Here is a 27,989-nt window from a genome sequence, read left to right as displayed (position 1 = left end):
TGTACATTTTTGTTTTTTTTTTGGTGGTGGTTTTATTGGTTTTTAGTTTTATCTTGTTTGTTTTTTTGTTGTCTTTCGTGCTGAAGACGCCTTGTTGGTATACAGGCGAAATATCCGCGTTGTTTTGTTTCTGTAGTTTTCTTTTCTTTCCACTGGCCATAGTCTCGTTTGTTCGTTTTTTTTTTAGAGATTTTTCTATTTGTTGATTTTTGTCATGGCTGGTCAGATCGGCTTCAGATCTTTAATTGGTCAACTATATGGGCAAAGATTAGCTGCTTCTTTCAATTATTATTTATCTTTAGTTAAAAAACATGCAAATTTATTAAATCAACAAATTTTCATAAAAAATTGCAAGAAGAAATCAGTTATTCCGAAATCTTTTAAAATATGTACCCATTTTGGAACTGAAAATGAAACAAAAATAGAAAATATATTAAGCCTAATTGCTTTAAATCACGTAATTTATGAACAAAAACAGAGACGTTTTAAACTGTCTAAGGACTTAAATTATGTTGAAAACTTTTTAATAAGTAAACTTACATCTGATATTTTTATACGAATTAAAGAAATGGCCATTATATCTTTTCGCCATGATTTTCATTTGTCCAAGGTTCGTTTGGTTGACAAGTTTAATAAACTTTTGTTTGAAAATTTTCAAGATTCAGATGTTTTTTATCCTCGTCATTGTCTGGGTCCAGCAATTAAGAATTTGTCTTCTAAGCCTCTTAATATTCAACAGGAAGCCGTTTTGTCGAAAGGTTCTAAGTTCTGTTTTTCAACACCAGTCTCCTATTCAAAAATAATTTCAAAGGTGGAGTCAGGAATTATGGCTTGTATCGATAAGGTTGATGCTCCTCAAGAACTCAGAGCTGAGATCGTAAGAAAACTAAACACCTTTAATATGAACTTTATTGGTAAAGACATTTCACAAAAAAATGACACTAAAATCCTTTCTGATTTGAAAAAGGATAAATTCCTTACTATCACCAGAGCCGATAAGGGAAACACGATGTTAATTATGAACACTGAAGACTATAATAATCAAATGAAATCCATTATTTTGGACACTGTTACATACGAAAAACTTGATTTTGATCCTACAGATAAATATGTAAAAACAACAAGAAAGGAATTAGAGTCAATGAAAAATAATTTTCACATTACCCCACAGTTTTATAACAAATATTATCCTAGGGGTTGTTCGGCACCCAAGATCTATGGTCTACCTAAGATTCATAAGACTGGATCCCCCTCCGCCCCATTGTGTCAACTTTTCTGTCACCTGTTTCAAAATTAGGAAAATGGTTGTCGGTAGCTTTGCGTCCACTTTTGGGAACACAAAAATCATATTTAAAAAATTTGAATGATCTTACAAATAAAGTACAAAATTTCACACTGGAGGAGACTTCAATTCTTTGCAGTTTTGATGTTGTGTCCATGTATTCAAATTGTGATTTAAAAAGATGCGAGGATATTTTAAAAAGTAAATTAGAAAAACACTTTGATTTAATACAGGATGTGACGTTAGCCAGTCTGGATATTGATGTCATTATGAGACTAATTATTCTGGTAAATGAATTTTCTTTTTATTTTGGTGTTTGAGGGGAGTTTTATAGACAAATTTTTGGGTTACCTATGGGGGCTTCTCTTTCTCCTTTATTGGCAAATCTATTAATTAATGCCATTGAAACCTCCGCTATAAATAGCTTTAGACTTTCCCCTTGCTTCTGGGGTAGGTTCATGGATGATGTGGTGTGCGTTTGGAAACATGGGTTGGACTCATTAGACCTTTTTTGTAAGCATTTAAATAGTTTTGATAATAATATTAAATTTACAGTTGAATTTGAAGATAATAATAAATTACATTTTCTGGATATTTTATTAATTAAAAGTGATCTCCATTTACTTTTCTCGATTTACAGAAAACCTACGCACAAAGATATGTATTTGAATTTTCATTCTTGCCACCCTATGTCGGTGAAATGGGAGGTTGTAATTTCACTAGTGGATAGAGCCTTTAAAATTTGTTCCCAGGACTTCCTGGATTCTGAATTGTTATACTTGAGGGATATTTTATTTTGTAATAGTTATCCAATTAAGTTCATTGATAAAATAATTGAAAATAGACGGGCCAAACATAGTAGTAGGGTTATTGAGGTTTCTCGGTCTTTGGATTTAGTTGTATCAAAAAGCTTCATTTCATTACCATATGTACCTGGTTTGGGAGAGAAACTTTCACGGGTTTTACGTAAATTTGGTATTGACACGTGTTTCCAATCGCTGAGGGCAATGGGTAGTTTTTTTTAGTTCTGGTAAGGATTTAACTCGGGGAAATTTAGTCAGTGGGGTGTATAAAATTCCGTGTTCTTGTGGGAAGTTCTATATTGGTAGGACTCACCAACAATTTGTTGAAAGGTTTATTGAACACCGTAACTCAATAGAAAAAACCCTACAATTAAGCAAGCCACCAGAAACTTTCGTTTCAGCTTTAGCAGAGCATATTTGGCTTCAACCAGATCATTTGGTAAAATTTGATGAAGCCTTGGCTATTTCTAATGATAAGGGGTACACCCAATGGGCCAGGGAAGCCATAGAAATTAAAAAACATATGTTTGCTAACCTTTCCATAAATAGGGACACGGGTAATTTAAATATTGACCCAATTTATGATAACCTTTTAAAGAGTGAATCAATTGTCAATAAGGGAGTAAAGATTTTAAATAATCACCAGGGGACTATTTTACCAGCTAGACCAAAACGATTTGCTTCAGTAATAGCTAACAAAAGGATTATTTCGCAACTGAATAATTAAAGTAATTTACAGTTTTTTTTATTTTTTCTCAGTTACTCTAGTGTCCTCACTGAAGTAACTCTATATTAGCATCTTTTCCCTACGTGGATTAGTTTGCGCCGATTGTACATTTTTGTTTTTTTTTTGGTGGTGGGTTTATTGGTTTTTAGTTTTATCTTGTTTTTTTTTTTGGGTTTTTTTTTTGTGTCTTTCGTGCTGAATACGCCTTGTTGGTATAAAGGCGAAATATCCGCGTTGTTTTGTTTCTGTTTTTTTTCTTTTATATACACTGGCCACAGTCTCGTTTGTTTGTTTTTTTTTAGAGATTTTTCTGTTTGTTGGTTTTTTTTAATTGCTGGCCGGTTCGGCTTAATATATTTCATTGGTCAAATGTACGGGCAACAATTAGCCGCTTCTGTCAATTATTATTTATCTTTAGTTAAAAAACATGCAAATCCATTAAATCAACAAATTTTCTTAAAAAATTGCAAGAAGGAATCAGTGATTCCGAAATCTTTTAAAATATGTACCCATTTTGGAACTGAAAATGAAACAAAATTAAAAAATAAATTAAGACTATTAGATTTAAATCACGTAATTTATGAACAAAAACAGAGACGTTTTAAACTGTCTAAGGACTTAAATTATGTTTAAAATTTTTTAATAAATAACCTTCCATCTGATATTTTTATACGAATTAAGGAAATGGCCACTAGATCTTTTCGCCATTATTTTCTTTTGTCCAAGGTTCGTTTGATTGCCAAGTTTAATAAAATTTTGTTTGAAAATTTTCAAGATTCAGTTATTTTTTATCCTCGTCATTGTCTGGGTCCAGCAATTAAGAATTTGTCTTCTAATCCTCTTAACATTCAAAAGGAAGCCGTTTTGTTGAAAGGTTCTAAGTTCTGTTTTTCAACACCAGTCTCCTATTCAAAAATAATTTCAAAGGTTGAGTCAGGAATTATGGCTTGTATAGATAAGGTTGATGCTCCTCAAGAACTCAGAGCTGAGATCGTAAGAAAACTAAACACCTTTAATATGAACTTTATTGGTAAAGACATTTCACAAAAAAATGACACTAAAATCTTTTCTGATTTGAAAAAGGATAAATTCCTTACTATCACCAGAGCCGATACTGGAAACTCGATGGTAATTATGAATACTGAAGACTATAATACTCAAATGATATCCATTATTTTGGACACTGTTACCTACGAAAAACTTGATTTTGATCCTACAGATAAATATGTAAAAACAACAAGAAAGGAATTAGAGTCAATGAAAAATAATTTTCACATTACCCCACAGTTTTATAACAAATATTATCCTAGGGGTTGTTCGGCACCCAAAATCTATGGTCTACCTAAGATTCATAAGACTGGATCCCACCTCCGCCCCATTGTGTCAACTTTTCTGTCACCTGTTTCAAAATTAGGAAAATGGTTGTCGGTAGCTTTGCGTCCACTTTTGGGACCACAAAAATCATATTTTAAAAATTTGACTGATCTTACTAATAAATTACGAAATTTCACACTGGAGGAGACTTCAATTCTTTGCAGTTTTGATGTTGTGTCCATGTATTCAAATTGTGATTTAAAAAGATGCGAGGATATTTTAAAAAGTAAATTAGAAAAACACTTTGATTTATTACAGGATGTGACGTTAGCCAGTCCGGATATTGATGTCATTATGAGACTAATTATTCTGGTAAATGAATTTTCTTTTTATTTTGGTTTTCGAGGGGAGTTTTATGGAAAAATTTTTGGGTTACCTATGGGGGCTTCTCTTTCTCCTTTATTGGCAAATCTATTCATTAATGCCATTGAAACCTCCGCTATAAATAGTTTTAGACTTTCCCCTTGCTTCTGGGGTAGGTTCATGGATGATGTGGTGTGTGTTTGGAAACATGGGTTGGACTCCTTAGACCTTTTTTGTAAGCATTTAAATAGTTTTGATAATAATATTAAATTTACAGTTTAATTTGAGGATAATAATAAATTACCTTTTCTGGATATTTTATTAATTAAAATGGATCTCCATTTACTTTTCTCTATTTACAGAAAACCTACGCACAATGATAGGTATCTGAATTTTGATTCTTGCCACCCTATGTCAGTGAAATGGGAGGTTGTAATTTCACTAGTGGATAGAGCCTTTAAAATTTGTTACCAGGACTTCCTGGATTCGGAATTGTTATACTTGAGAGATATTTTATTTTGTAATAGTTATCCAATTAAGTTCATTGATAAAATAATTGAAAATAGACGGGCCAAACATATTAGTAGGGTTATTGAGGTTTCTCGGTCTTTTGATTTAGTTGTATCAAACATCTTCATGTCATAACCATATGGACCTGGTGTGGGATAGAGACTTTCACGTGTTTTACGTAAATTTTGTATTGATACATGTTTCCAATCGCTGAGAGCAATGGGTAGTTTTTTTTAGTTCTGGTCAGGATTTAACTCGGGGAAATTTAGTCAGTGGGGTGTATAAAATTCCGTGTTCTTGTGGGAAGTTCTATATTGGTAGGACTCACCAACAATTTGTTGAAAGGTTTATTGAACACCGAAATTCAATAGAAAAAAACCCTACAAATAAGCAGGCCTCCAGAAAGTTTTGTTTCAGATTTAGCAGTGCATATTTGGCTTAAACCAGATCACTTTGTAAGAGTTGATGAAGCCTTGACTATTTCAAATGATAAGGGGTACACCCAATGGGCCAGGGAAGCCATAGAAATTAAAAAACATATGTTTGCTAACCTTTCCATAAATAGGGACACGGGTAATTTAAATATTGACCCAATTTATGATAACCTTTTAAAGAGTGAATCAATTGTCAATAAGGGAGTAAAGATTTTAAATAATCACCAGGGGACTATTCTACCTGCTAGACCAAAACGATTTGTTTCAGAAATAGCTAACAAAAGGATTATTTCGCAACTTAATAATTAAATTAATTTACAGTTTTTTTATTTTTCCTCAGTTGCTCTGGTGTCCTCACTTAATTAACTCTATATTAGCATAGTGTCCATCGGTTTTTCATTTTGCGCCGAGTTTAAATTTTTGTTTTTTTTTTGGTGGTGGTTTTAGTTTGTTTTAGTTTTTTTTTGTTTTTTTTTTTGTTTTTTTTTGTGTGTGTCTTTCGTGCTTAATACTCCTTGTTTGTATAAATTCAAAATATCCGCATTGTTTTGTTTCTGTTGTTTTCATTTTCTCTACACATGCCACTGTCTCGTTTGTTTGTTTTTTTTTTTAGAGATTTTTATCTTTGTTGGTTTTTTGTCATGGCTGGCCAGTTCGGCTTAAGATCTTTCATTGGTCTATTGTACGGGGAAAAATTAGCCGCTTCTGTCAATTATTATTTATCTTTAGTTAAAAAACATGCAAATTTATTAAATCAACAAATTTTCATAAAAAATTACAAGAAGAAATCAGTTATTCCGAAATCTTTTAAAATATGTACCCATTTTGGAACTGAAAATGAAACAAAATTAAAAAATAAATTAAGCCTAATAGCTATAAATCTCGTAATTTATGAACAAAAACATAGACGTTTTAAAATGTCTAAGGACTTAGAATATGTTTAAAACTTTTTAATAAATAAACTTACATATGATATTTTTATACGAATTAAGTAAATTGCCACTAGATCTTTTCGCCATGATTTTCATTTGTCCAAGGTTCGTTTGGTTGACAAGTTTAATAAACTTTTGTTTGAGAATTTTCAAGATTCAGATGTTTTTTATCCTCTTTATTGTCTGGGTCCAGCAATTAAGAATTTGTCTTCTAAGCCTCTTAATATTCAACAGGAAGCCGTTTTGTCGAAAGGTTCTAAGTTCTGTTTTTCAACACCAGTCTCCTATTCAAAAATAATTTCAAAGGTGGAGTCAGGAATTATGGCTTCTATAGATAAGGTTGATGCTCCTCAAGAACTCAGAGCTGAGATCGTAAGAAAACTAAACACCTTTAATATGAACTTTATTGGTAAAGACATTTCACAAAAAAATGACACTAAAATCTTTTCTGATTTGAAAAAGGATAAATTCCTTACTATCACCAGAGCCGATAAGGGAAACACGATCGTAATCATGAACACTGAAGACTATAATAATCAAATGAAATCCATTATTTTGGACACTGTTACATACGAAAAACTTGATTTTGATCCTACAGATAAATATGTAAAAACAACAAGAAAGGAATTAGAGTCAATGAAAAATAATTTTCACATTACCCCACAGTTTTATAATAAATATTATCCATGGGGTTGCTTGCCCCCGAAGATCTACGGTGTAATTTGGATTCATGAGATTGGATCCCCCCTCCTCCTCATTGTGTCAACTTTTATGTCACCTGTTTCAAAATTAGGAAAATGGTTATCTGTAACTTTGCGTCCATTTTTTGGAACAAGAAAGTCATATTTTAAAAATTCGACTGATCTTACTAATAAATTGCAAAATGTTACGCTGGAGGAGAATTCAATTCTTTGCAGTTTTGATGTTGTGTCCATGTATTCAAATTGTGATTTAAAAAGATGCAAGGATATTTTAAAAAGTAAATTAGAAAAACACTTTGATTTAATACAGGATGTGACGTTAGTCAGGCTGGATATTGATGTCATTATGAGACTAATTATTCTGGTAGATGAATTTTCTTTTTATTTTGGTTTTCGAGGGGAGTTTTATAGACAAATTTTTGGGTTGCCTATGGGGGCTTCTCTTTCTTCTTTATTGGCAAATCTATTCATAGATGCCATTGAAACCTCCGCTATAAATAGTTTTAGACTTTCCCCTTGCTTCTGGGGTAGGTTCATGGATGATGTGGTGTGTGTTTGGAAACATGGGTTGGACTCCTTAGACCTTTTTTGTAAGCATTTAAATAGTTTTGATAATAATATTAAATTTACAGTTGAATTTGAAGATAATAATAAATTACCTTTTCTGGATATTTTATTAATTAAAAGGGATCTCCATTTACTTTTCTCTATTTACAGAAAACTTACGCACAATGATAGGTATTTAAATTTTCATTCTTGCCACCCTATGTCGGTGAAAAGGGGGGTTGTAATTTCACTAGTGGATAGAGCCTTTAAAATTTGTTCCCAGGAATTTCTGGATTCGGAATTGTTATACTTGAGGGATATTTTATTTTGTAATAGTTATCCAATTAAGTTCATTGATAAAATAATTGAAAATAGACGGGCCAAACATAGTAGTAGGGTTATTGAGGTTTCTCAGTCTTTGGATTTAGTTGTATCAAAAAGCTTCATTTCATTACCATATGTACCTGGTTTGGGAGAGAAACTTTCACGGGTTTTACGTAAATTTGGTATTGATACGTGTTTCCAATCGCTGAGACCAATGGGTAGTTTTTTTAGTTCTGGTAAGGATTTAACTCGGGGAAATTTAGTAAGTGGGGTGTATAAAATTCCGTGTTCTTGTGGGAAGTTTTATATTGGTAGGACTCACCAACAATTGGTTGAAAGGTTTATTGAACACCGTAACTCAATAGAAAAAACCCTACAATTAAGCAAGCCTCCAGAAACTTTCGTTTCAGCTTTAGCAGAGCATATTTGGCATCAACCAGAACATTTTGTAAAATTTGATGAAGCCTTGGCTATTTCTAATGATAAGGGGTACACCCAATGGGCCAGGAAAGCCATAGAAATTAAAAAACATATGTTTGCTAACCTTTCCATAAATAGGGACACGGGTAATTTAAATATTGACCCAATTTATGATAACCTTTTAAAGAGTGAATCAATTATCAATAAGGGAGTAAAGATTTTAAATAATCACCAGGGGACTCTTTTACCAGCTAGACCAAAACGATTTGCTTCAGTAATAGCTAACAAAGGGATTATTTCGCAACTGAATAATTAAAGTACTTTACAGTTTTTTTTATTTTTCCTCAGTTACTCTGGTGTCCTCACTGAAGTAACTATATATTAGCATCTTTTCCATACGTGGATTTTTTTGTGCCTATTTTAAATTTTTTTTTTTTTTTTGGTGGTTGTTTTATTGTTTTTTATTTTTTTTTTTTTTTTTTTTTTGGTTTTTTTTTTGTGTCTTTCGTGCTTAATAAGCCTTGTTTGTATAAATGCGAAAAATACGTGGGTTTTTTTTTCGTTTTTTTTTATTTTATATCCACTGGCCACAGTCTCGTTTGTTTGTTTTTTTTTTATAGATTTTTATATTTGTTGGTTTTTTGTCATGGCTGGCCAGTTAGGCTTAAGATCTTTCATTCGTCAATAGTATTGCAGTGGGCTTCATTGATACTCAAATGCTAATTAAGCTGAAAATATAATAATATGTAATACTTTTTCACTGTCTGTTTTAATTTACTGTCTTATTTAAGCAAATTTTTTTTTCACTAGGAGTACAAGACTAAGTTGCAAGTTGTTTTTTTTTTCCATATTTTACCTTTTTTTACCTAATTTTTTACCCTATTTCTCAGTTTTCTTAGGTTTATCCAACACAAAGTAATTCCTTATATTTTATTTTGATTAGGTTATTATGTAAATCAAAAATCCAAAACTTCCAGTGCAACCTTGGTCTGGGGCAAAAAGATCCTTATATTTTTTAGTCTGTAGTCTATAATTTGATCCTGTTTATATGCTTTATATATCTGTATAAATTTATACTGTAAAATTAGATATTGTACTAAGTCATCAAAATTCGCTCCGGTTTTATTGATTATAGAGCGCTGGGATCAGGGACATATTTTGTTCTTTTTCACTGCTTAGAAAAAAACTTAACATTTCATATAATTAAATATAATAATTAATTTTTGGTTAGTTTAGTATGTTTTCAGAACATAATTGAGTTTTTCCTTGTTGTAAAATGGTCAATTTATAAGGTATATGGTTGTATTTTGTTCTGGGTCACTTATTGTTTAAAAATTCAAATGAATTTACTGAAGAAAATGTGCATTGTCAGTTTAATATTTATATGCTGATATTTATTCCTTAAAATCTTAAGTAATTTTTGATTTCTGAAAGTTATAAAAGTGAATACATTTAAAAGAATTTTTTTCAGTAAAGTACAAATTATATTCTGACTCTTAGAAATCATAGGGCTTGTAGAACCCTACTCAGATTAATTTTTGCTCGTTTTGAGTTTGACTTATTTTAATTTCTCTGTGTTTTGTGTTTCATTTATTTATTAATACGGATTGTGGTAGTTGTATGCTTGGTAGATTATTTGATTCTATTTTTGTTCATTTTTGGTTTAATGGAGTTCTTTACAACTAACCCCCCTCTCACTCCAAACATTTCCCCAAACACATTCAATGAAAATTTTGAGATATTCATTTTGTTCAACGTAGTTGAAAGTGAATCCTCAAAGACATAATTTCCAGACCTTTCAACTACGTTGAACAAAATGGCTATCTGAAAATTTTGATTGGATATCTTTGGGGAAATGGTGAGCGTGAGAGGGGGGTTAGTTACCCTCCAATCACTTTCGACTATTAAAAAGGGCACTAGCCCTCTCAATTTCCAATTGAATGAGCCCTTTTTGAAGTTTCTACAACAAAACTTTCTATAAAAACCATATATGACCCTAGGTCATAACTTACAATCCTTGCCCTGTGGGTTGTGGGAGAGGGGTTGTCATACTCAAAGATCTGATTTCCAGAACTTTCAACTACGTTGAACAAAATGGATATCTCAAAATTTTATTGTATGTGTTTGGGGAAATGGTGGGAGGGAGAGGGGGGTTAGTTGTTCTTCAATCACCTTGACTATTAAAAAGGCTCTAGCCTTTTCAATTTCTAATCAAATGAGCCCTTTTTTGAAATTTATACGACAACTCCTATAAAAACTTCGTACGCCCCCAGGGCATAACTTACAACCCTTGCCCTGAGGGCTGTGGGGGGGGGGGGGGGTGTCATCCACAAAACCCAAATTTCCAGAACTTTAATTTACGTTGAACAAAATGGCTATCTTAAAATTTGATTGGATGTGTTTGGAGAAATGGTGGGCGTGAGAGGGGCGCTAGTTGCCCTCTAATCGCTTTCGACTATTAAAAAGAGCATTAGCCCTTTGAATTTCCAATCAAATGAGCCCTTTTTCAAGTTTCTACGACAAAGCTTTCAATAAAAACCTTATCCGCCCCCAGGGTGTAACTTATAAACCTTGCCCTGAAGACTGTGGTGGGAGTTTCCTGCTCAAAGATATGATTTCCAAAATGTGCAACTACATTGAACAAATTGGCTATCTTAACATTTTGATTGAATGGGTTTGGGGAAATGATGGGCATGGAAGGAGTGTTCGTTGCCTTCTAGTTACTTTCGACTATTAAAAAGGGCACTAGCCATTTCAATTTCCAATCGAATGAGTCCATTTTGAAGTTTCTACGACAACGCTTTCTATAAAAACCTTATATGCCCCCAGGGTATAACTTCCAACCCTTGCCCTGAGGGCTGTGGGGGGGGGGTTGTCATCCTCAAAGACCTAATTTCCAGAACTTTCAATTACGTTGAAAAAATGGCTATCTTAAAATTTGATTGGATGTGTTTGGAGAAATGGTGGGCGTGAGAGGGGCGCTAGTTGCCCTCTAATCGCTTTCGACTATTAAAAAGAGCATTAGCCCTTTGAATTTCCAATCAAATGAGCCCTTTTTCAAGTTTCTACGACAAAGCTTTCAATAAAAACCTTATCCGCCCCCAGGGTGTAACTTATAAACCTTGCCCTGAAGACTGTGGTGGGAGTTTCCTGCTCAAAGATATAATTTCCAAAACGTGCAACTACATTGAACAAATTGGCTATCTTAACATTTTGAGTGAATGTGTTTGGGGAAATGATGGGCATGGAAGGAGTGTTCGTTGCCTTCTAGTTACTTTCGACTATTAAAAAGGGCACTAGCCATTTCAATTTCCAATCGAATGAGTCCCTTTTGAAGTTTCTACGACTACGCTTTTTTATAAAAACTTTATTTGCCCACAGGGCATAACTTATAACCCTTGCCCTGAGGACTGTTAGGGGGGGGGGGTTGTCACCGACAAAAACCTAACTTCCAGAACATCCTACTACGGTGAACAAACTGGCGAAATCAGAATTTTCAGTGAATGTGGGGGGGGAACAGGTGGGCGTGAGATAAGGGTTAGTTGCCCTGCAATAACTTTCGACGATTAAAACGGACACTAGCCCTTTGAATTTCCAATCGAATGAGCTCTTTTTGAAGTTTCTACGACAATGTTGCCTTCCAATCACTTTCGACTACTAAAAAGGGCACAAGCCACTCCAATTTACAATCGAATGAGCCCTTTTCGAAGTTTCTACGACAACTCCTTTAATACATAGTGCCCTGGTCTGAAGAAAAAAATAATACAGTGTGCCAACATCGTTCTTTACTTAGGCAGCGCTATTGCGCTGCCTATGAAAAATGGTATTTTCAGACAAAATCTGCCAACAAATTTGAAACTTCCAAGCAGCATTGCTACTTTGCTACCTCTCTTTTTCCAAGACGGGACGCCCAATAGGACAAGTCGATTTAAGTTAGGTTTAAGCTTGAGCAAAGAAAACTTTTCAATTAAATCTTTTGAATACTAAATTATCAATCGTAAGAAAATGATTTGGATTCGTCTTTAAGCTTGATTTAGCTTTCACCAAAGTTGAATTGCTCATTATGAAAACATCCAGTATTTTTGTGGTTTGAACACAAAATGAATATTTTTCAATTAAGTCTTTGGAATGCAAAGTTTTTTATCGTAAGAAAATGATTGTGAAGTTGATTTTATGCAGAGCACCGTATTTCATTCCAGCTCGTCTTGGATCATATGCTATAATCGTTTTTCTTTATATTTATGAAAAAAAACTTTGGGCAATTTGAAATGCTTCACGGGGTTGCTTGAACTCGTCACATTGCACAGGCAATGTAAATCTAGTGCTTGTTAAACCCGTGTTAACCTTTACCTTACCTCAGATCCTCCTGTGTCTCCGGAGGCACCCAGGGCATAGACGAAGAGATGCCAGTCGTCCCTCAAACGGGCTGCTGCCATAACGTCTACCCAATGGGGTTGTATAGACGTATTCGCGTTGAGAAGGTTCCTTTAATATGTTCGGCGTAGTGTGTTCTTTGGTTTTCCCCTTCGCCACGAAGCTTTTTTCATTCGTAAGGAAGTGCATGTTTTCCCCATAATTGCGAATGTCATTTGTTAGTAGTACTATCGATTATATTAAATTTGTTCAAATTTTTGATTTTTTTTTCCTGTTTGAAGTATTTTTTTTAAATTAAGCTTTAATTGTCATAGGAGATTTGCTTGAATTCGAGAGAGGATATTATAGACATTGGGCCATCTATATTGGAAATGGATCCAAGAATGAACACAAGGTCGTGCACCTCTGTAATTTGGGGTCAACCAGTCGCTGGTTTTCAGGTGGATCCAAGTTCAGAGAGGGTCAGAAGAAAAAGGGAAATCCAGTCCAAGAAGACGTAAAATCTTTCTCCTTTATCCTTTACCATTTGTTTGTCGTTTTTTTTTTGTTTTTTTTTTTAATTTATATAATATTTGTCTCAAGGCAAAAGTTTGTACCACAAACAATTAAACCAGTAGGATTGTCAACTCCGGTGGATATCATTCAAGAAGAAGTTGTTTTGATGCCTTGTTCACATGTATAGTTGCTAGCATAGGTAAATGACATCAAAGAATAGCATTTGATGCCTTGTGTTCACATGTTTTGATGCCTTATGTTCACATGTATAGTTGCTAGCATAGGTAAATGCCATCAAAGAACAGCATTTGATGCCTTGTGTTCACATGTTTCGATGCCTTGTGTTCACGTGTATAGTTCCTAGCATAGGTAAATGCCATCAAAGAATAGCGTAACTTGAACTATCTAGAACACCTATCAACGAATTTTATATAAGGGTCTATCAGATCTAAATATCTGTCTACGAGATATCAGATATCCTTATAAATATATATATATAGTTAAAATATAGATACGGATAGAGTATATAGATTAAAAAAAGCAGTATTTGACATGAAAGCAAGATAATGCCAATATTACAGATAAAACTAAGTTCATGGATGTTGTACATGATGTTTCATAAGGTTACTGCAATGCTTCATATTTCATGATGTCAAAATAAATTCAACTTTTTTTATGTATGTATAGAATGAACTTGAAATTAACAAAAATTTTTACTCCGCTGTTTATGTAACCTATAGCTAAAATAAACGACTTGTGATATAGGCCTATCACTATTTCCATATACTTGCAAAATTCTGAAAAACTAGTGCTACTGAAAACACAAAAGGATTAGGAGCTGAAAAGTAGCCTGCAGAAAATAAAAGACAAATTTTTATAAGGATTTCAATAGTTTTTCAAAAGCCGGTTCTCTAAAAATCCCAAGGAAGCTCGTTTTTCAGTAATGTGCTATTTTTTATGAATTCTACAAGTAGGCTATAAGAGATAATCATGCTTTATTTTATTTGAGTTGGAAAATATAGCTCCTGACTTGCCCATATAAATGATATAGATGATGAGTAATATGCCCAATTTTGTAGTAATTCATAGATGGAAATAATATAAATATATAGAAATGGTGTAGATCATCGTTAGTATGCGCAATTTTAGTAGTTACTAGGCCAGAGCTGGTTTAAAGAATAGTTTAACACTTGCTCACTGTATTAAAACAATTCTTGTATACAAAATCAGGGTAGTGAACGTGGCCCGCATGTCTCATTTGCTGAACCCCTCAATATTACTATTTTGGACCAAAAGTAACCAAAAAAAAGGGTGCTGTGGTCGCAAAGTTTAAAAACTATTCTATGGTTTTAAATCTGATTTTATAGTTGAAAAAGACTGATTTTCATTCACTGTCAGTGATGCTTTGACTAAAGGCATAAAGTTCTACTTTCCCTTTCAAAAAACTTACGTTTGTGGGAACCTTTGATCAGTTGGAAGTGATGTCAAGCAAGGAATTTCATCCAATCAATAAATTTATTTAAAGGAAACAGAGAAAAAATTATAAAACTTAAGGCCCCCACAAAGGCTCTTTGGCCTGTGACAGTGGGAGACTAAACATAACATTAAATAATAGCACTAAAATCAAAAACAAGGACAGGAATAAGAAAAAAAAACAAAGAAAGGAAAAAAATAATTAAACAACAAAAACTACCATGCCTATCAAATAATGATTTAAGCAAATTGAGATGGAAAGATAAAAGGGAAAAAATTGTACATAAGAATGAAATAGCCGGATTTTAACTGGGAGGAAATTCCATATGAAGGCACAACATGAAACTGGATTAAAATCTAATTATATGGTTTCGGTTTTATGAATGAAAATGTCTGTCCTTTCTGAGAGAAAAAGAAACCCAAGATTCCTTTCGTAGATCAGAATTTAAAAGATATAATTGTTTGAAGAAGCTAGGGAGGAGTCCATGACAATACTTAAAAATGAAACAAGAAGAAAGAAAGATGTAAGTGGATTGACCATCCAATAAATTCATGCTGAGCTGGCCTGTCACCTCAGATGTTAATTCAATTGCTCTGTTATATGTTTTGAAAACAGGGAAGGTAAAAGAAGAGATGGTAGCCATACTGTTGGACAGTAGTACTTATAAGGTTGAATCAGAGAGTGAAACAGGAGCTTTATTATTAAACCAGGGAAACAATTACGAAGCTTCCTAAGAACTCCTTGGTTTCTGGAGAGCTTCAGTTTCACAAGAGCACAATGGTATCTGAAAGAGAGGTTTACGTCCAATAAAATACCCAGGAATCGAACATGTCTATCAGGGGGACGAGTTATATCACCTTGAGCGGTAGAAATAATTTGAACCAAAGGACAAGAAGTACCTGATCTGGAAAAAAATAAGTAAATTAGATTTAGGGCAAGGTGATTTGCATCGAACCAAGCAAAGGATCTTTCTAGAACAGAATGCACTTTATCGATAAGGGAAGAATACTAATTTCTGAACAACATCTGCAAATGCAAATAGCACTGGGTCTTGAGCTGCCTCACTTGGTGGGATAAAATTGTGATCACAAATACTAAATCAACTTCATTTACTTTGTTCAGATGCAGCAATAAAAACATAATAAATAAACATAAGCAATAAAACGAGTCCTGGGATAGACTGGTAACCGGTGCTTACCCCTGGAAAATATCCCCCGAGAAAAATACCCCCCCCCCCCCTCGTGTAAAATAAGGCTTTCCAAGTTTGAGAATTTATTTGATTTTTTTTTCTCATAGGGGGAATGAATTTTGGTACTTGTGTATTATACGCCACTCACTCAAGTTTACCCAAATTTGTTTCAAATATTCACTCAAATATATAGCCCAAATTTGTTTCATAAGTAACGAAGAAAATGGTTTTTTCTTGAGTTTTACCCATCGTCAACTTGAGTGAGTGGCGTATAATACACAAGTACCGGAATTTTTCACGGAGAGAGCCTGATTTTCGGGTATTATTTAAGAACAACCAGAAATTAAATTAAAAAAAAAGTTTTTTCCACTGAAAGTAAGGAGCAACATCAGAACTTAAAACGAACAGAAATTTTTACGTATATGAATCGGGCTGACTCCTTCTCAAGACCTCGGTCTTTACGCTACAGTTTTTTTTAGAATTTTAAAACAAAGCTTATTATTCTAATCAAACGGCCAATGAGTTTCACGAAGCGCTCTTGAAGAATTAGGACAAAAAGTCAAAACTTTAGTGTAAAGAGCAAGGTCTTCTGGAAGGGGAGACTCCTTTTATATACGTAATAATTTCTGTTCGTCTTAAGTTTTGATGTTGCTCCTAATTTACTGTTGAAAAAACTTTTTTCTTAATTTAATTTCTGATCGTTTTTAAATAATACCGGGAAATCCGGCTCTCTCTCCATGAAGTATTTCGGCACCTGAGTATTATACGCCGTTCACTCAAGTTTACGACGTGTAAAACTCGAGAACTAACCGGTTTCTTTGTTAATTTCTTTGTTACTTTAGTAACAAATTTGGACTATATATTTGCACATTAGGTAGGGGCGGGAGGTAAAGTAGAGCGGGTCTGCATGCGAAATGTGTTAGGTACAATAATTCTGCATATTATGAAGTAAGAATTGTTTTCTGACTTCAAACTTTCCAAATGCTTTCCCCTCCCCCCCTTGTGTGCAAATATAGAGCCCAAATTATGCATTTACCATCTATTCTCTCACTTGTCTTTGTCTTGTCTCACGCTAAGCTGAAAGAAACTAAAGAAGAAACCGGTTTGTTCTTAAGTTTTATGCAGAGTAAACTTGAGTGAAGGGCGTACAATACACAAGTACGAAAATTCCTTCCCCTTACGAAAGAAAAACAAAGCTCAGAATAAAGTTTTCAAATTTGGAAAGCCTTATTTTCCACGGGGAAGGGGGGGGGGGGGTTAACTCCTAGAACCAGATAGACCCTTGAGGGACACCAAAATCAACAAGGAATTGATCTTGAAGCTTAGTGTCAATACTGATCGACATTTCAGATAAATAAGTTTCAAGCCAATGATAACTATTTCTCCATGCCCCTATGTGTTCTATTTTGGAGAGAATGATAGTATGTGATATGCTGTCAAACGCTTTCCTAACATCAAGGAAAATTGCAGCTGGAATTCTACTCTCATCAAGTGGCTAGCGAATGAACTACAGTAAGGCCATGGAAGCATGTTATGTTGAGTGTTTCGGGTGAAATTCAAACTGATTGTAATGGAAGAACTTTTTTTTTTTTATCAAGAAACGACAAAAGTGTATAGTCCATACATTTTTCAGGCTGATAAAAGAGAAATTGGTCAATAATTAGAAGGATCATCTCTAGTACCATCCTTATGGAGAACAACTAATATGACAGATTGTAGGGCACTAGGAAAAGTTCCATTCAAAAATGATAAGTTCATAAAGATGGTGAGAGGAGATAGAATAGAGGGTAATATAATCTTTAAAGCCTTGGCTGGAATTTAGTCAGGTCCACAAGAGGAAGATCCTATTAGCTCAGAGACGATTCTCAGGACTTCAATCTCGGAAACAGAATCCAAAGCCATCGATTTTTGACAAGAAGGACCGAGGTACTTTCCAAAGTCACTGGTAGAAGATGTATTAATCAAAATTCCTTCAGAAATCGATTTTCCTGTGAATGCAAAGTGATAGCAAAATTCAACCATTATGACTTAGTTATTACTGTGCCCTTAGAAATGAATTTATGTGACAAATTATTTCTTTTGGAATTGGGATGAAGAACTGTGTTTGTAAGTTGCCAGGTTTTTCTCATATTCTTTCCAAACTTGGAGAACATATAGGAGTAATAAATGGCCTTGGCTTAGCTATACGAATCAAGGAATTCAATAAATTTCTGTATTTTTTATACTTTTTAAGAAGATGATGAGAGTTAGAGGATTTGAATGCCTTCCACATTTAAGTCCTTCTTTTTACTCTTAAGAAGAGCTGCAATCATCCAATGGGCAGAAGGAACTGAACGCTTGGAGCTTTTAAAAGCTGAGGTTGCACAGCAACTATCAACAAAGACTTCTTTGACCAGATCATACAACTGATTAAAAAGACTATCAACAGACCGACTTGAATCGGTAAGAAACTCCCATGAGGTATCAGACAATCGAAATTTGAACTGTTCAAGTTGATGCTGTTGGTAATGGAATGGTAAATTACAAGGAGTGGAAGGAACTGAAGGTAAAGCAGAGATTGAATAATTTGTAATACATGGAAAGTAATCAAATATGTCACAAAGCTTAAATTAGCCATTAAAGCAGAAAAAATATTGTCGATTAATGTGGCAGATGTGTCAGTAGCTCTAGTAGGAATAGTAATATAAGGAAACATATTAAAAGATAAAGCAGAGGATAAAAATCATAAGAAATAGTAAATGAAGTTTTTAACAGGTCAATATTGAAATGTCCTAAAAGGATAATTTCATAATTACTTCTACATATTTCAGACATAACCTTGTCAAGAATTCCTAGGAAAGAAGGAATCGGACCACTTGGTGGCCAGCGTATTTCCTCAATGATAGTTTTCTTGTTATAAATCGAAATTTCAATGAAAATAGACTCAAAAAGTCCATCCATATGCTTACACAGATCACTACGCGAAGGTTAATCCAGGATAATCAGCAATATAAAATGCTAAGCCACCTTTCTTTCTCTCCAATCTATGTACAAAGTCCAAGTTATATCCAGAAATATCTGAAAGAATATCATTGCCCTTGTGAAAAATATTTCACAGGGTCCAATAATCTGAGGAGAAGAATTAGCTATTAGAGAATTCAAATAATTTAGGGAAGAACAGAGACCTTGAATGTTTAAATGAAGAACTGAGAAATCAATACCAAAATTCACGTTTTTGGCCATGTCATATCTATAGACACAATCTGCAGTAAAATTACTAGTCAAAGAAGAGATATTAGGTGGGGTCCCAGATGAGACACCAATTAAATTAAAACATTTAAGAGGAGTCATCTCAATAAATTAAAAATGAAAGGGAATAGAGTTATCGTAACTAGAGTGATCATCATCAACAGCTGTCATTTATAAGAAGTGGGTGTAATAAAAATATGGATATAATTAAAGAGGAATGTGCAGAAAAAGGAAGAATGAACAGATAATTAATAGAAAAAGGATTTGTGCAATTATCTAAGAGCAGAATCAGGGTATGAAATAAAAATAATTAATTATGCCAAAAACAGTGAGGTAGCACATAGCTATCAAACCCAGAAGTTTGGAAGAAAAACATAAGAACTGTAATGATAAAAAGATAGAGAGGGAATTTACTCTAGTTGATCCATTGTATACAAGATTCATTACAACATACATTGCTCATTACAAGATTCAGCAAGCAATTTATGTTTCTGTTTCATGGCGTTAAACTGGCCAGTAAGAACTGTTAGCTGATCATTGATTCTTTCATTCCCTTGAAACTGCAATAAGCCATCAGATCTTAGTCATATTAGGCTAAATTTCTCAATAGCAGCAATTGAGTTAGGCTGCCAACACAGGAAGAAAAGAAGACACCAAGCTTAATGATCCCCAATTACACCCCTGGGGCCAGGGCGGATAAGCAGTTTGAATTTGAGACTTAAGGTAGTGTTTCTAATACTCGCTATACATACGTAAGCGTGTTGGTGCAAAATAGTGATACTGGGAATACAATTTCAAAATGACCGTTGTTTGTGTAGACCCTGGTCGCCATCCTGGAATTCGAAGTTCAAAATGTCTCAGTAACTCTTCATCAAAGCATGCATAATGTTTTTTAGGAAGACTGCACAAATATGGCATATTAAGAGAGTATAAGGTTTATTGAAGCAAAGTTAGTGAGGTCCCAACTCGGTTAGGACTCGAATGTGCTTTAGTTCTAATTATAGTTTTTTTTTTTTTTTATTGCTAAGCTACGTCTAGTCACATCGACTGCCAAATTCATAATCTGTTCCTACGAAAAAGAAATAAGAATGAAGAATTGCGCTGCCTAAGTAAAGAATGATGGTGGCACAATGTATTTTTTGGGGGGGGGGGGGGGGTTTAGACCAGAGCACTTCGTATCGAAGGAGTTGTCGTAGAAACTTCGAAAAAGGGCTCATTCGATTGGAAATTGGAGTAGCTAGCGCTCTCTTTGATATTCGAAAGTGATTGGAAGGCAACTAACACTCCTTCCATGCCCACCATTTCCCCAAACACATTCAATCAAAATTTTGAGATAGCCATTTGGTTCAGCGCAGTTGATTTCCAGAAAAAAATTATGTTTTTGAGGAGGACACCCCCTACAGCCCTCAGGGCAAGGGTTGTAAGTTATACCTTGGGGGCATTTAAGATTTTTGTAGAAAGCGTTGTCGCAGAAACTTCAAAAAAGGCTCATTCGATTGGAAATTCCAAAGGACTAGTACCCTTTTAAATTGTCGAAAGTGATTGGAGGGCAACTAACCCCCCTCTCACGCCCACCTTTTCCCCAAACACATACAATCAAAATTTTTAGATAGCCATTTTGTTCAACGTTGTTGAAAGTTTTGGAAATTAGGTCTTTAAGGATTAAACCCTCCCCCCCCCCGCCCCAAGCCCTCAGGGCAAGGGTTGCAAGTTATGCCTTGGGAGCCTATAAGGTTTTTATAATAAGTTTTGTCGTAGAAACTTCAAAAAGGGCTCATTCCATCGAAAATTGAAATGGCTAGTGTCCTTTTTAATAGTCAAAAGTAAGTGGAGGGCAATTAACCCCCCTCTAACGCCCATCATTTCCCCAAACACATCCAATCAAAATTGTGAGATTTTTATTTTGTTCAACGTAGTTAAAACTTAGGAAATTAGGTCTTTTAGGATGACAACCCTCTCAGAGCCCTCAGGGCAAGGGTTCTAAGTTATATCCTAGGAGCGTATAAGGTTTTTATAGAAAGTGTTGTCGTAGAAACGTCAAAAAGCGCTCATTTAATTGGAAATTGTCGAAAGTGAATGGAGAGCAACTAACCCCCCCCCCCCTCTCACGCTCACCATTTCCCCAAACACATTCCATTAAAATTTTGAGATAGCCATTTGTTCAGCGCAGTTGAAAGTTCTGGAAATTATGATTTTGAGGATGACAAACCCCTCAGGGCAAGGGTTGTAAGTTATGCCCAGGGGGAATATGAAATTTTTATACAAAGTGTTTTTGTAGAGACTTCAAAAAACGCTCATTCGATTGGAAATTGAAAGTGGTAGTGTCCTTTATAATAGTCGAAAGTGATTGGAGGGCAATTACCCCCCTCTCAAGTTCACCATTTCCCCAAACACATCCAATAAAAACTTTGAGATAACCATTTTGTTCAACGTAGATGAAAGGTCTAGGAATTAGGTATTTGAGGATGACACTTCCCCCAGAGCCCCCAGGGCTAAGATTGTAAGTTATGCCTTGGGGACATATAAGGTTTTTTTTATAGAAAATGTCGTAGAAACTTCAAAAAAGGCTCATTCAATTAGATAGTAAAAGGACTAGTGCCCTTTTTAATAGGCCAATTAAACCTGATTGGAGGGCAACTAACTTCCCTCTCACGCCCACCATTTCCCCAACCACATCCAATCAAAGTTTTGAGATAGCAATTTTTTTCACCGTAGTTGAAGGTTATGAATATTATGTCTTTGAGAATGATCAACCCCCCCCCCACACACACACGTCTCGGGGCAAGGTTTGTAAGTTATGCTCCTGGGGCATATAAGGTTTTTTATAGAGCATTGTGATAGAAACTTTGAAAACTTCGAAGGACTAATGCCTTTTTTAATAATCAAAAGTGATTGGAGGAAAACTAATACCCCTCCCACGCCCACCATTTCCCCAAAGACATCCAATAAAATTTTGAGATAGACATTTTGTTTAACTTAGTTGAAAAGTGCGGAAATTATGTCTTTGAGGATGATACTTCCCCCACAGCCCTCAGCGCAATGGTCGTAAGTTATGCCCTGGGGGCATATAAGGTTTCATAGAAAGTGTTGTCGTAGAAACTTCAAAAAAGGCTTATTCGATTGGAAATTGAAAGCGCTAGTGCCCGATTTAATAGTCGAAAGCGATTGGAGGACAATTAACGCCCCTCTCAAGCTTACCATTTCCTCCAACACAGCCAATCAAAATTTCGATATGGATATTTTGTTCATCGTAGTTGAATGTTATAGAAATTAGGTCTCCGCCAGTTTTGTTGTAAAAACTTCAAAAAGGACTCATTCAATTAGGAATTGAGAGGGGTAGTACTATTATTAATAGTCAAAAGCGACCAGAGGGCGAATGCCCCCTCCCATGCCAATCCTTTCACCAAATACTTCGGATCAACATTTTGATACATCAATATTGTTGAGCGTAGTTGAAGGGTCCGGAAATTGTGTTTTTGAGTATGAAAACCCCCATCATCCCTTAGGGCTAAGAATGTAAGTTATGCCCTGGGGGCATATAATGGCATATAGAAAGCGTTGTCGTAAAAACTTCAAAAGGGGCTCACTCGATTGGAAATTGAGAGAATTACTACCGTTTCTGATAGTCAAAATTAATCGAAGGGAAAGTCACCCCCCCCTCAACGCCTTTCATAAATCCCGCAGTTTCCGACCCGAACGTCTATATAATTATTTTGTTCAAAATATTGTCAAAATCTGGTACTTTCGTCTTTGAGATTTGTAACCTTCCCCCATTGCAGTCAGGGCAAGGATTGTAAGTTATGCGATTGGGATATATAACTTTTTTATAGAAAGTTTTGTCGTAGAAGCTTCAAAAAGGGCTCATTCGATTGGAAATTGAGAGAACTAGTGTCTGTTTTATTAGTCGACAGTGATCAGAGGGCAAATATCCCTCAATGCCTGTCAATTCCCCAAACACTTCAAATCAAAATTTTGATATAGCTATTTTGTTAAGCCTATCAGAAAGGTCTGGAAATTATGTCTTTGAGGATAAAGAATCCCCAGCCCTCAGGGAAAGGGTTGTGAGTTGTGCCCTGGGGACATATAGGGTTATTATAGAAAGTTTGGTCTTATAAACTTCAAAGGGGGCTCATTGGATCGGTAATCAGACGCTCTAGTCCTCTTTTTAAGAGTCAACATGGTCAGAGGGCAGCTACCCTCTCACACCTACACACACGTCACATTGTCCCGAAATATGTCTAACAGAAATTTTGAGACAGTCATTCTATTCAAAATAGTCTAAATATCATATAACAAGGCTTTTGGGATTGAAACAAACCCCAGAGATTAGGGGCAAGGGTTGTAAGTTATGCCCAGGGGGTATTAAGGGTTTTTATGGAAGAAATGGTTGTTTAACTTCAGAAGAGGCTCTGTCTTTCTCCCTGAAAAAGACTATGTTAATATAAAACGAACAGAAATTAATCCAAAAAAATTTTTGGACAAAATAAGTTTTTTTTTGAAAAAGTAAAGAACTCCATTAAACCAAAAATGAACACAAATAGAATCAAATAATCTACCAAGCATACAACTACCACAAATCAGTATCAATAAATAAATGAAACCCAAAACAAACAAATTAAAATAAGTAAAACTCAAAACGATCAGACATTAATCTGAGTAGGGTTTTTAAACCGTATGCTTTCTAAAAGCCAGAATATAATCTGTACTTTACTGAAAAAAAAATCTTTTAAATGTTTTCACTTATAGCCTAACCTTAAGAAAACGAAAATCAATTAAGATTTTACGGAATAAGTATCAGCATATGTATTTTAAACTGACCCAGCGCACTTTTTTTCAGTAAATTCATTTGATTTTTTTCAGTAAAATACAAATTATATTCTGGCTTTTAGAAAGTATAGGGTTTAGAACCCTACTCAGATTAATTTCTGTTCGTTTTGAGATTGATTTATTTTAATTTCTGTTTGTGTCGGGTTTCATTTATTTATTGATACTGATTTGTGGTAGTTGTATGCTTGGTAGATTATTTGATTTTATTTGTGTTCATTTTTGGTTTAATGGAGTTCTTTACTTTTTTTAAAGCTTATTTTGTGCAAAATGGTTTTTTGATTAATATAAAAAAAGACGAAGCCAAACGAGTTTACTTTAGCCGGTAAATAAAAAAAAAAACGATATTTTGGTGGGGACCTCCTCTATGGAGGTCGAATTTAGACAGTCGTTATACAGTGTAGACAACTCCGGAGTTCTGAAGTCACTTAGAAATTTTCACATAGTTGTTTTTAGCACAGTATGATGAGAATAGTTGTCATATCTGCAGCGTTACATCTCATCAGTGATTAAGTGTTCTTAAAAACAAATTCTGAAATTAAGCTGAAAACGTATAAAAATTGAACCTTTAAGAGAATGTAAGGTTTATTGAGGCAAAGTTAATCAGGTCGTAACTCGGTTAGGACTTGGTTTCGGAATCTTGATAAATTTGTGTGAAAATGAGCTAAGTCAAAGCTGGAGATTGACTCAGTGTAAAACTTGTATAAGAAATTGGAGGGGTGCTACCCCCACCCCCAATCCCCCGAAAGAGTAGATTACCATTACAATCTACTAAAAAAATATGTCTTGAATGTGTTTTTTTTTTATTATTAAAACTTAGAGCAGTTTAATTTTGAATGTATAAATTCAGCTTCGTTAGTATAAAGTGGAATAGATTTCCTTTAATTTTTTTTCAGTTTTTAAAATGTGCTCTTTTTAAACATACAGTATTTCAATTAAATAATGTCAATTTGTAACAAACGAAAATTGTAGCTATTATAATCAAGGCCATATCCAGGAAATTATTTCGAGGGGGGGAGGTCTCCTCGGGTCGGACCTAATCCATGTCTAACGGTAAAAGAAGACAATAGATAGGAACATAAAATACTATATATTGAAGTTAAGAAACGTAATAGTTACAAAATGAATTCACAGACCAAAATCAATTCGACGTGTTTTTTGAGTTGTGAACATGTCAATAATTGTATCAGTGTCAATAGCAACATCCCTGTGCACTGACAGTAACGCTAGACCTGTCAAACGTTTTTGACATGTTGTATTTCGTAGCCATGTCTTAAGCCGTCGCAAGGTAGAGAGGGTCCTTTCTGGTGTTGCAGTCAAAACAGACCAAGTAGCTACAATTGTAAGAAGGCGGCTGATGTTTGAATAGAAATCAGCATTGCACATATCAAGTGCAGCCAATGCCAAGACTGATCTTTTTTTGTTGTTAACGCTCTGCCACTTTTTTTTCCACAATTTCAGTTCGTGGCTTAGGGCATCTGGCTCTGGTTAAAGACCGGAGTAAATATTTGTATTCTCACTGATTTCTGCGTCAGACAAGTTTCTTTTGTCTAAGTTCGCAGATATGAAGCCGCTTAAAGTTGTCAAAATTGTACGATGCACCTTAAATATCTCCTTGAGTTCTGACATGAAGTAGTCCATGAATGGAATGTATATGGAAGCTCTGTTCGCTTCTTTCGGCGAACCGATGTCGTAGTGGTCGTTTCGACGACGGCCAACTCTTGGAAACGTCAATTCTTTCTTCATATCTCTGGCAAAATCTTCAATTTTTAATACAACGAGTCGAACGAAGAATTTGCGTCTTCGCGTAGGCCCACAACTGTCTGCACCACAGTTTCAACGTGGTTGCATGCAAGCACCATTGCTAAATGATGGGTCTTTGAGGAAGTCTCAGCATTCGCGTTTCCTTCTTGAAGCTCTTCCAGTGCTTCTACAATTGGCTTATAGAGTTCCACAAGGCGGTTAACGACATCGTTCCTCTTCACCCACCATGTTTCACAAAGGGTAATGAGAGTAGTTTTTCTAGATTCTGGCATGTATTGTCGAATTTTGTCTCTGAGTACCTTGGTACGGCAGGAGGATGAGCCAAAAAAGTTGCAGATCAGAGATATTGTCCCAAAACATGTTTTCATGACTGGAAGGAGCTAGCTGAAGCGATCACCAGGTTGAGTGTATGTGCTCCACAGTGGGCATAAATTGCTAGTAGATACTGCTGTCTAATCCAAGCTTGAGTGTCTCTCAGGCGCCCACTCATAGCAGCTGCTCTGTCATATCCCTGTCCTACAAGCTTGGTCAAATCCAAACCATGGTTTTTCAAGGTTTCTAATGTTGTGGCGGTGTATCAGAAGCTTGCACTATAGGTCACTCCTGTCACTTTATACTTGTATTTTTACTTGTACTTTATACTTGTATGTTGTATTTTTATTACTACTTGTGGTAGGAACAGTATTAAAAATGTGTTTTTGTATTTTTATAAGATTTTATTCTTGTTTCAGAACTTATTTGAAGTTTGGGCTGATAGCACTTGCCGAATTAATAATTCGTTTGATAATACATCTCATCCATTTCCGTGGTACGAGATTTGCAAGAGGGCCATTCTTTTCAGCGTTGCCTCTGAAAAAGGTAGTATCCTAAGTCTTATCTGTTTCATCTGAGAAATTGTATCTCAAAACAGTGACCTTCTATTACTAGATCCTATGTTTTGGTAAAATCACGTTGAAAAGCCTGGGACCATTTAGATTTTCGGTGACATAATGTTCTTGGGAAGTACAATTTAAATTTTAATGGCTTGTATTGGAATTGTATTGTTCTTTTCTTTTCTAAGCTCAATATCTGATGCGGACCCTATCCAGAACGAAAATATGCATGGAGGACGCTTAAAATATTTGGGGTTGGGGTATTCAAAGTAATTGTAGACGCCAGCAAAACTTTAGATGGAGTTAGAATTAGAAACATTAGACAAGTTTCACAATATCTACTTTGCTTCCTTTTTTATTGCGTATAACACATTATTTGATATAAAACTTTCGATATAATATACAAATTGATGAAAAAAAAAAAAAAAAAAAAAACATTTTAAAACTTAGAATCGGCAAACGGAGAAATAGAAAGACTTGAAGACATTCTTGTGTTTTTCTGCTTTTTGGTAAATTCTGTTACAATCGTCTCTTACTTGCTTCTTACTTTTGGTGGCGAAAAAATGATGCACTATCATCCCCGGCATCTAAGGATTTTGAAATGATTTCCGATGACCATTTTATTCGATCGGCTGAACATTTTCCAGTGATTTCCTTCCAGTCTTTGTCCCATTCGACCCGGGCTCCAAAACCCCTTCCCATGGTTCTAAATCTTCTTACAATTCCACGTCCACTGCTCACATAATTGAACCAATATCCCAGATTAGGGGTATTAGGGCCATTAAGGCACGTATTCGACAAAATTCTGCATGAAAGTATTCAATTTAGTGCAATTTTCTAAGCAAAGATTTTTGTTTCGAGTTGGGCTTTTAGCGGATTTTCACTTTTGTTGCTGCGTTATCTAATACTAGGTTACCTAGTCTAGGTATGTGTTTTAACCCTTGTCAACTATTTATGAATAGTTCCCTATAGAAACCCTATCTTTTCTGAGCTATGTATATGTATGGCAACGAATTATTTTTCCATAATTTTTTTTTTTTTTTTTTTTTTTTTTTTTTTTTATATACTAGACGTAAAAAACGTCGAAAGCTCGACGATACGAAAGTAACCGTTGCAGTAAATTTGACCAATATCATGTTTATAACATCATATGCACCTAGTAAAGAACAAACTCTGGCCAAAAGTAACTGAAATTCTCATAGGCGTCATGAAAAAAAAGTTTTGCCCATTGTTTACATATAATATTGGTTATTGGGAAGTATTCAGGCGTTTTCAGGAGGAATTTTTTTCTAGTGGGGGGGAGGTTCGGGGTCAGATTATGGTTTACGGGGGAGGGTCTTTCCATGGAGGATATTTCCTTGGATGAAGGGACATTTCTATGAAGGGGGGGAGGCGCCAGATTTCCCAGCATTA

The 27,989-nt window shown here is 34.8% G+C and overlaps 1 protein-coding gene across 3 annotated transcripts in view; it reads left to right on the top strand.

Annotated features, from left to right (window-relative positions):
* LOC148952862 (phospholipase A and acyltransferase 3-like) overlaps window positions 1-27,989 on the top strand; it is a 73,144-nt gene that overhangs the window by 31,117 nt on the left and 14,038 nt on the right. For all 3 annotated transcript variants that reach the window (XM_089087451.1, XM_089087450.1, XM_089087452.1), the window contains exons 3-4: window positions 13,045-13,226; window positions 26,436-26,562. In XM_089087451.1, coding sequence (XP_088943577.1) covers window positions 13,045-13,226; window positions 26,436-26,562 — 309 coding nt within the window. The remainder of the gene's footprint in view (window positions 1-13,044; window positions 13,227-26,435; window positions 26,563-27,989) is intronic.

Source organism: Artemia sp. Qi Xiang Cuo, chromosome 4, assembly GCF_049724085.1.
Source record: "Artemia sp. Qi Xiang Cuo chromosome 4, ASM4972408v1, whole genome shotgun sequence".
Classification (NCBI taxonomy): Eukaryota; Metazoa; Arthropoda; class Branchiopoda; order Anostraca; family Artemiidae; genus Artemia; species Artemia sp. Qi Xiang Cuo.
Note: the sequence above shows the minus strand (reverse complement) of the source record. Positions and strands in the feature narration are given on the sequence as shown.